The sequence below is a fragment of the Rutidosis leptorrhynchoides genome, chromosome 4 (assembly GCF_046630445.1).
Source record: "Rutidosis leptorrhynchoides isolate AG116_Rl617_1_P2 chromosome 4, CSIRO_AGI_Rlap_v1, whole genome shotgun sequence".
In the NCBI taxonomy this organism is placed as follows: domain Eukaryota; kingdom Viridiplantae; phylum Streptophyta; class Magnoliopsida; order Asterales; family Asteraceae; genus Rutidosis; species Rutidosis leptorrhynchoides.
This window is the reverse complement of record NC_092336.1, coordinates 547,544,408-547,554,248: the sequence shown is the minus strand read 5'-3', so window position 1 is coordinate 547,554,248 and position 9,841 is coordinate 547,544,408. Positions and strand designations below refer to the sequence as shown.

Here is a 9,841-nt window from a genome sequence, read left to right as displayed (position 1 = left end):
GAAAGAGCTTTTATTGACCGAGGACATGACTTACGATAGAAATTTGTGGAGGAGTAGAATTAGAATTGAGGACTAGGTTGTATATATATATTTTTTATTTTTTATTTTTACTTATCTATATAGTCTTTTATATTTAGTGTATATGTCCTTTTTGCCTACTTGTTTTTTTACTTCATATATGTTTGCATTACCATCTTTTTTTTTATGCTTACATAGTATACTTATGTGTTCTATGCTTACATAGTATAATTATTTGTTTTGTGCTGTATATTATAGCTACATGCCTCATACCTACATGTTTACATATACATATTATACGTACATATATATATACATACTATACTTGCATATTTAACACTTACATATTTTATTTATATATGTCTATTACTTTACTTTTTACATGCTATATTTATCTATACATAATTTTAGAGTATACATTTTACATAGTTTTTTTTTTTTTTTTTTTTTTTTTTTTTTTTTTTTTTTTAATCGGAATTCATGGTTTTTTCTGGCCGGAGGTCCTTAGGAATCAGCCTCTCTGTCCTCTAGTATAGGGGGGACGACTTCTTTTACCCGCTGACCGATAGGTAGCCGTGGACGAAGGGATCACTTCCCTTTTACTCTAGGGTAGAGGAAAGACTGTCTACATCTAACCTCCCCATACTCCACTTTGGTGGAATTGGATGTTGTTGTTGTTGTATCATATTTGAATCATCATATTTTGACCATTCATTTTAATCATACAAGTTTCTGTTTGATTGTCTTTTACTAGAATAACTAGCTTAAGACCCGTAAAAAATGCGGGTTTCGACAATAATATTTAGAAATATAATATATCAGTTATGTCTGCGGGTACTCCAATCAATATGATGATTTAAACGATTTTTTGTTCAACTTTAAGATTGCAAGTAGAAACAGAAATGAATATGTAAAAGTTAAAAACATAGTAGAGTATAATGTGAAAGCTACAAATTCATGATATGTAGATACCAAAGTGAATAACGGGTGCATCAAAAAATTTAGAAATAAAAATATACATATAATTGAAAAAGCATATTTTTGTGGCTATCCACTTCTTAGACTTCCTTAGTTCCTTGACCTAAACGACAAATGAAGTAGCAAAAACACCAGAAGAAGGCACCAAAATAGAAAAAGAAAAGGAAAAAGTCACAGAATCTAGTGTACCAAAATGCATATTTTGGTACCCCAAATCCAATTGCATCCATTTCAGCAACAACCTTCACAAAATAAATATTTCAACATACAACACTCAAGATATGAGTACAAGATAAAGTCGAATATAACATTATAATAACATAAATAGTTTTATCAAACACAATATCTCAATTATTAGAATAAATTATTGGTCCTTTTGAATTTTGACTGGACAAAATTTCATTCCTCGGCCCTGAACTTTACATCAAATTTGACTCCTCGTCATTTTTCTTTTTTTTGTGCATCCCTCGTCCCTAATTTATCACAATTCTACATCTCTCGTCCTTTTTTGACTCCTCGTCATTTTTCTTTCTGTTAATTCTACATCCCTCGTCCCTAAAAAGGAGGGGGGATGTAGAATTGTGATACATTAGGGACGAGGGATGCACACAAAAAAAAAGGGACGAGGAGTCAAATTTGATGTAAAGTTCAGGGACGAGGAATGAAATTTTGTCTACTCAAAATCCGACTCTTAACTACACAAAAAAGGCGGTTAGTACTTAGTAGAGAGGATTATACCATGTATTTAGAGCTATAACTGAACGCCTTTACAATATCAATTCAAATTTAAAAAAAAAAAAAAAACGAAGGTATGTTTGACGTACCATAACAGTTATGTGGAAAATTAGGATGCACTTGTTCCTAGATCTCATATTCTGTTTATGGCATTGATAGGCATTCATTACTTAGTAAACCATGATATTGCAGCTAGAAAAAGCGTTAAAACAAATTTGACCCTCTTTCTGTTAAAACGGATTATTGTCCCCCTTGAACGGTTAGAAATCAAACCCAAATCAACCAACGTATTAGTAAAGGATGGGCCTAATCAATATGAACATCTTGGAAACTAAAAGCACCACACTTTTCATGGCACTGACTTGGACAATATAGTGAAGTGAAATAGCGGATCCTATCATTAAAATGATATGAGAAATTTCCTATCAGATCTAACTCGCTATTTCAGTGAAGAGGTGCATACTCGAGTGTTATATTTACATTTTTTCTTACTACTCATTCGTTATTGACTTATCTATTGACCAACATTCACCAATTAATTTTCAAGATCTTAGGGAGATTCTCACTGTACCCGAACATGGTTTTGACATTTCTTTAACTCAACAACAAATGTACAAAGAGCATGACAATAAGCACCAAATGTATGTAGTTTATTTATTAAATGATCAGTTATGCCATTCATTGTTCTTGAGATAAAATATCATTTTTAGAATAATGAACGTTTACTTTATTTTTTTACTTCATAGGGATTCGTCTATAAAATCCCACACCAAATTTTTGAAATCTTCGGGTATAGCTGGTATCAGTCATCACAACTAGGTTTTCTCTAAGACCTCCTCCCATGTTTGAGTTGTATCATATGAAGATGAAGAAGTGGCAAGGTAAAATAACCTGCTTTAACTTGTATCTTTACTTTATGATAAATCACATTTTGAAATATTGCAGATACAATGTCGTTACATTAAAATTTGTACTCGTGTGAATGGTTTGTATAGGATTAGCAGATCAACATATGTTGGCAACACATCATCGTCATATTTCGCACGTGAACGTGAACCAAACGTGGATGCGTATGTCTTCTCAGAATTATTATTAGATTAATTTTATTTTATAGCATTCAGTTTTCCTCATTTTGATTTAATTTTAATTCAAGCAATGCTAAGTTTGCTTTTAATCCGAAGGATATTATTGATTCGCGGAAGAAGAATTTGTCAGTTATATCCAACAAGTTGACACAAAGAAAATCAAAATCAGATATCAAACAGCTGATTAGTACCTATTCTCGCCATTATGCAAACAATGTACGAATCAGTTGTTTGATATATGATTCTGATTTTGTTTGTGTAAACTTGTTGGATATAATTGACAAATTCTTCCTCCGTGAATCAATAACATCCTTCGGATTGAAAGCAAACTTAGCACTACTTGAATTAAAATTAAATCAAAATGAGCAAAACTGAATGCTATAAAATAAAATTAATCTAGTAAAAATTCTGGGAAGAGATACGCATCCACGTTTGGTTCACGTTCACGTGCGGAATATGACGGTGATGAGCTGCCAACACATGTTGATTTGCTAATCCTATACAAACCATTCAGACGAGTACAAATTTTAATGTAACGATAGTGTATCAACAATATTTCAAAATGTGATTTATCATACAATAAAGATACAAGTTAAAGCAGGTTTTTTTACCTTGCCACTTCTTCATATGATACAACTCGAACAGGGGTGGAGGTCTTAGAGAAAACCAAGGTGTGATGATTGATACCAGCTATCCCCAAAGATTTCAACAATTTGGTGTGGGATTTCATAGACGAATCTCTATGAAGTAAAAAATAAAGTAAACGTTCATTATTGTTCAAATGATGTTTTATCTAAAGAACAATGAATGGCATAACTGATCATTTAATAAATAAACTACATACATTTGGTGCTTATTGTCATGCCCTTTGTACATTTGTTGTTTAGTTAAAGAAATGTCAAAACCATGCTTGGGTACAGTGAGAATCTCCCTAAGATCCTGAAAATTAATTGATGAATGTTGGTCAATAGATAGATCAAAGTCAAAGGTCAATAACGTGTGCCCAACGAATGAGTAGTGAGAAAAAATGTGAATATAACACTTGAGTACGCACCTCTTCACTGAAATAGCGAGTTAGATCTTTTTGTTCCGTAGCACTTTTGAAATAGCGAGTTAGATCCTATAATTTCCACATGTTAAAATCAGTTTGTTAAACTCATATTACCGTAAAAAAAATACTGCTTTAATACCAACCATGTGAATTCATTTTATTAGGAACTAATAAAATGACACTTGTAGATCATTTAAAAATAAATAGCACATGTAGATAGATTAAGTGGTGAATATCAAGATCAAGTCTATGATGCCGAGTCAATCACATAAAAAAACAAAGCAAATGCACGAAGTACGAATATTCTGTTTAACAGTATCAGATTGAATTCAAATAAATAGCGAAAGATAGCTGCTCACGAATTTCTAACTTGGTTCATAAACTTCAAAAACTATTTCTAAAACATTTGAAAGTTCTAGCCCTAAACCTTGCAAATATTCTAACTTAGTTCATAAACCCGGAGCATACAGTTGTTGTGCAAAGGATTCGAGCTAAAAGGAAGGCCCAACTAGCCCTTGTGTGAATTAAAACACTATATGTTTTCACTTATGCCATATACAATATATGTTGCATATCATACATATCACTTGTGCATAGGGGTGAGCGTGGTATGGTTCCGGACCAAACTTGTTCGGTTCGGTTTCGTCCCGAACCCTAATTTGAAGCAAAAACATGGACCGAGGACCGGACCAAATATTATCGGTTCGGTACGGTACGGTTCGGGTATTTTTAGTGTTTTTTTCGGTTTTGGTCCGGTTCGGTCCGGACCGAAGACCGAAAATCCGTAAAATTATGGACCAAGGACCGGACCGAAAAAGCTCGGTTCGGTTCGAAATCGGTTCGGTCCGGTACGGTCTTCGGTTCTTTCCGTACCATGCACACCCTACTTGTGCACCATATCATGTCATATATATCATATATACGTCAATAAAAAATAATTAAAAACAACATTAAAAAAGAGTGACAAAAATGCAACAATCACACTTATGTACCACAATATAGTAACTCAAATCCTACTATAGAGTCTCGATGTCAAAGAAGACATTTGATTGTACCCACCTGTCTATTAATAATTAGAAATCCTCATCCATCAACCATGTATGAGATCATCATAACTGAATGACACTCCGCATCGGGAATTTTTAGGGATGATAGAAGCCCGACACACAAATGTGAGTTTTCAGCACAGTGAAGAAGATAATGCCTTCTTACTTGTGTAACTCCATAAGTTGTCACCTTAACATCATATCACAGCCCGGATGTTACATCCGACGAAAAAGATTTGAGTGAGTGAATGTGAGAATTACAGTATTTGTAAATAATAAAAACAATATAAAAAAGATAATATACCACAATTGTCAATGGCTACACGAACATGGCAAGGCAACTAAACCGGAATGACTGTATTTGGTTTATGATTCACTATATTAACTTATGATCAATAAATGTTTAATAAACTAATCCTACGAAATTGATCATCCAAAAGACCTTTATGATTCACTATATATTATGGTTTAGTAATTTTATTAGCCACTCAACAAAGATATGGGTGATGCTGGAATGTGCAAAGACATACACTCTGTACCTACTGTTGTTATTTCCGAATTCAAATATGATGTTAAGTATATCTAGAACAAAAAAAAAAAAAAAAAAAAAAAAAGAACGGTCGATTTTGACCCATTTACTATTGATGGGCAAAGTCAGGTTATCCAAGAGTGAAATGAGTTTATCAAAAAGGAAAGCTTTTTAATTTACCTTTTAAACTTCAATCTAAATCTTTTTTTTTTCATAATTCACTGATAACAGACATCAATACCCAACAATGATGTTAAGATTAAGATTACTGACCCGACCTTACATCGATTTCAACACACTTTTTGATTAATTCAGCAATCACTTCGTTAGATTATAAAACTGCTTTTGGGTCAAATAGAGCTTAGATAGAAGCAGGTCAGATGGGTCGACGGTCAAGGGTGACCCACAATCTCCTAGATAACCTATACAAAATTCACTATGACAGCATTCCTTTGTTCCACGTATTACTTTCGGGTCAATATTTCACTTAAAAAATCATTGAAAGCTTAACCGAAAGTTAATAAAAGATTAAGATTCTAACCTGAAAGTTAATCGAAGATCAATATTCTTACATAATATCAACAGTTAGATATCTAGGTCCACATCAAAGGATGGAATTTTTTTTTTTTCATGACACTCTCCATAACCATTAGTTAAAACCCAATATTGACCGTATTTCTTAATTAGTATGGCCTTAAAAAATGGAACCCGATAATTACACAGTTAGAGTGGAATAAGGTTAAAATACACCTGAAAGAAATACATAACAAAGAAAAGCATACAATTTGTTGATGGTTAACACAATAATTATTCATGAGTAAGATTTATCATATGTAAGTAGATATAGTAGGTATATTATTCACAAAGCGAGCATTAACCATCAACATACTGTTAACAGAAAAGTGATCATTATTATATGTATATAACTAAGTTATAAGCACCTACCAATAACAGTAGATAAAGTGGTTTATGGCATAAATACCTGATCGAACGGGCCCAAAAGGCCTTTCTATCTTTAAGTATGTGACGAATTGCTTGACTTTTTTATATAGAAAAATGCGAGATACAATGTCAGCCTTATCTGCTTGAGTCAACAACGAATAATACTGCATGTTATTGATAATGGATTCAGACCGGAAAGCGCAATAAGCAACGCAGTTATTGAAAAAGTTATTCAACTACGAAACGCAATCTATCAAAAAATAAATACAACATGAACAACTAAATAACCACATAAAAAAACTTGACAACACCATTACCATAAACATAAGTATTATTGGTGAGTTGGGGTTGTAAGACCTGCGTGACAGCAACAAATCAGCGTTTACGACTACATAGTGCAGTTTACGATAAGGTAAATGTGAATTACCAATAATAAAAATGAAAAAAAGTATTGCAAACGACATCTCACCTGAATCAGACATGGTCGAATTTAGGGATAACCCTTCAATGAACGTGGGTGGTAGCTGAGAGAAAGCAACAGCACGTGTAGATGCCCCAGCAACATTAGACGAACGATAAGTACCCACGTTGGCCATTCAATTAAGATGCACTAACATATTTCTAATACAACACATCGGAAAGAAAATCGTTTTGAGAAACACCATAAGCGACGTTCTTATTTTCAAACGATCTCTTCCGACCGTAGCACAATACGCTGAGAGCAACGTTATGGACTGTTCTTTGAAACCTTAAATTTGAAGAAATCGGCGGTTCTTTAATCAACGAATAAAGGAAATGGGTGAAATTAAAGTATTACAACCCTAATATTTTACCTTAATCGGAGCAAACAAAGATGCAAAAATGGGTCCACAAACCCTAATTTGAGTAGAATCTAACGCGATCTAATTTATGATAATGAAAAGATACGGATAAATAATTAAAAACTGTAAATCAACAAACAACTTTAAATGTACATGAACAAATTAATTGTAATGGTGACGTTGAACAAAGAACCCTAAATTAAAGTTCGATATATACATATATCCATGTACAATAGAACCCTAGATCAAAAAATCAAAAGAAAAGTATGAGATTTATTAACCTTTGTTTATGTTTATGAAATAGTCGATGATGATTTACCAATGGATTGTTCAACAGAAATCAACCCGCTATCCTTGATTGATACACGTTTTTTGGGATAGATGTTTGAAGAATATGGAAGTATAATGAAGGTAGTTTTTGCTAGTAAAAAAAAGTAGAATGAAGGTAGATGAGAGATTTTGTCCTAATGTCTGTGTGGGATGCGAATGAAATGGCGACAGATCCAATTATTTTACCCGCTTCAGGTGTAAAGGGTAATTACGGAAAAAATAGTGATTGAGAATAGTTTTTCTTTTTTTCTTTTTTCTTTTTTCTTTTCGTAAAGCCCCGCAAATATTATTATTATTATTATTATTAATAAAAAGAATAAAAGAATAATACAATGAGAAACAGCTGTTGTTAGAGAACCTAACAGCCAAGCGTAAACGACCAACTAGCTATCAATACAGACTCGATAACTAGACCAACACCCCAGCAAAGGGAACCTTCGCTCAATAGCCAATTGAATTTCAGCTGATCCACTATATATGACGACTTGAAGTGAACCGTCATTAGCTTTAAACGAATATTGGACCTAATAAGTTCGAACATCTGCTCCGCCGTTCTATGCCTCCCGTTAAACAAACGATTGTTTATTTAGTGCCAAATATAATATACAGTAGCAGCAAAACACAACTTATTACGACCAACAATAGGTATTAAAATATCCCGACACATTTTCCAATCATCACTATCCATATTAATTCGAAACATTGAATGAACACGCTTCCATAAACTAGGTGAGTACGAACACTTAAAGAAAAGGTGTTCATGTGAATCAATGTTATCGTTACAAAATAAACACTTTAGAACCGGGTGCGCACGCAGGTCCCATGGCTTTAGTTTGTCTTGAGTTTTTAGACGTTCACCCATCAATAACCACATAAGAAACGCGTGCTCCGGAATTCATTGACTAAACCACACAACCTTGTATCAAGTCACACGAGAGCCATGCAAACGAATGGAATCCCATATACGCGAAACAGAGACAGGGTGCAGATTATTATCAATACCTCGCCAACATAACTTGTCATCCTCGGCTGAAAACAAAGGCAAAATCAGAGGCTGTAAAGTCGGAAATCTGATATACCAATCAGCTGGCCAAACCGCACCATTAGAGCCTATAACATCGCAGACTCTGTCATACTTATAAAAACCTTCCATCAAAATATTTTCAATAGGAATAGCATTAACAAGAGGACCGATATTACTCCACGAATCGAGCCATGCACATGCTGTGTGACCATTGCCCAATTGATATAGACAATTTGGACGGATCAACGGTCTAATTTGCAATAAGTTACGCTAACTCCAAGTAGCATTAGATTGAATACCAACCTCCCAAATGTGTTTACCAGCAATCTTGTATTCTTCAATCCATTTGACCCATACGGAATGCTTGAAAGTCATAAGGCGCCATAAATGAGAAGTCATAAGAGCGATATTCCAAGGTTTAAGCCTTTTTATACCGAGCCCTCCTTCATCCTTTGGAAAACACACATCATCCCAACGGACTCTCGCTTTACCTTTTTTGAACTCACCTTGGCACCATAGGAATCCCCACATCAATTTATCAATCTCTTTTATAATGGCGTCCGGAAGGATAAATACCGAACACCAATATAGTTGCATAGCCGTAAGAACAGACGTGATTAGCTGAACTCTTCCTGCAAATGAAAGAAACTTATTTTTCCAATCCGAAATCTTGATACGAAGCGTATCAACCAAGATCTTACAATCTCGGTGCATCAGCCGCGTCGAAATCATAGGAACCTCCAAATAGCGAATCGGTAAACACCCTTTCTCAAATTGTAACACCGCAAGAATTTGCTGTTTAACACAAGGGATGACATTACAAAAAAACGTTGTAATTTTAGGCATTCTTGGCGTCAAACACGAACATTGTTTGATTTCCTCTAACGACCTTTGAATGACCTCAACCGATGAAACACTCCCATGCGAAAAAATAAATAAATCATCGGCAAAACAAAGATTGATAATTCGTAACTTATCGCATTTGGGATGATATTTAAAAACGCTCGACTGCTCAACATTTATTTTCAACATGAGAGTAAGAACCTCCATAACAAGCATGAAAAGATAAGGGACATGGGATCACCTTGATGAAGACCCCTTTTACCCTTGAAGAAACCATGTAAGTCCCCATTCACACAAATAGTATAAGATGTTGAAGTGACATGAGCCATTATTCATTTAATCATCTTACGAGGATAACCAAACCAAATCAGAATAGACTCCAGGAACTTCCAATCCACCGTATCTTATGCTTTTTGAATATCAACTTTAAAAGCGCATC

At 34.1% G+C, this 9,841-nt stretch overlaps 1 protein-coding gene across 5 annotated transcripts; it reads right to left on the bottom strand.

Annotated features, from left to right (window-relative positions):
• Positions 1–1,058: 1,058 nt before the first annotated feature.
• Positions 1,059–7,562, bottom strand: LOC139845170 (uncharacterized). Of its 5 annotated transcripts, XM_071835402.1 has the most exons (7): positions 7,487–7,562; positions 6,702–7,132; positions 6,425–6,548; positions 4,927–5,103; positions 3,871–3,936; positions 1,821–1,871; positions 1,059–1,238 (listed from the first exon to the last, which is right to left on the bottom strand). In XM_071835402.1, exons 2-4 carry the CDS (start codon positions 6,978–6,980, stop codon positions 5,048–5,050), a joined length of 459 nt encoding a protein of 152 aa, XP_071691503.1. In that variant the 5' UTR covers positions 6,981–7,132; positions 7,487–7,562; the 3' UTR covers positions 1,059–1,238; positions 1,821–1,871; positions 3,871–3,936; positions 4,927–5,047. The 5 variants fall into 5 exon arrangements, with proteins under 5 accessions (XP_071691503.1, XP_071691502.1, XP_071691505.1 ...); XM_071835401.1 differs by having other exon boundaries at positions 1,821–3,936; XM_071835404.1 differs by lacking the exon at positions 1,821–1,871.
• Between the last annotated feature and the right edge of the window lie 2,279 nt (positions 7,563–9,841).

Excerpts from the sequence above, each read along its gene's own strand:
- LOC139845170 (XM_071835401.1), bottom strand. The coding sequence starts at position 6,980 with ATGGCCAACGTGGGTACTTATCGTTCGTCTAATGTTGCTGGGGCATCT. Across the intron at positions 6,549-6,701 it reads CAATAATACTTATGTTTATG|TATTATTCGTTGTTGACTCA; the intron begins GTAATGGTGTTG and ends AATAACATGCAG. Across the intron at positions 5,104-6,424 it reads TTTTGGGCCCGTTCGATCAG|GTGACAACTTATGGAGTTAC; the intron begins GTATTTATGCCA and ends TATGATGTTAAG.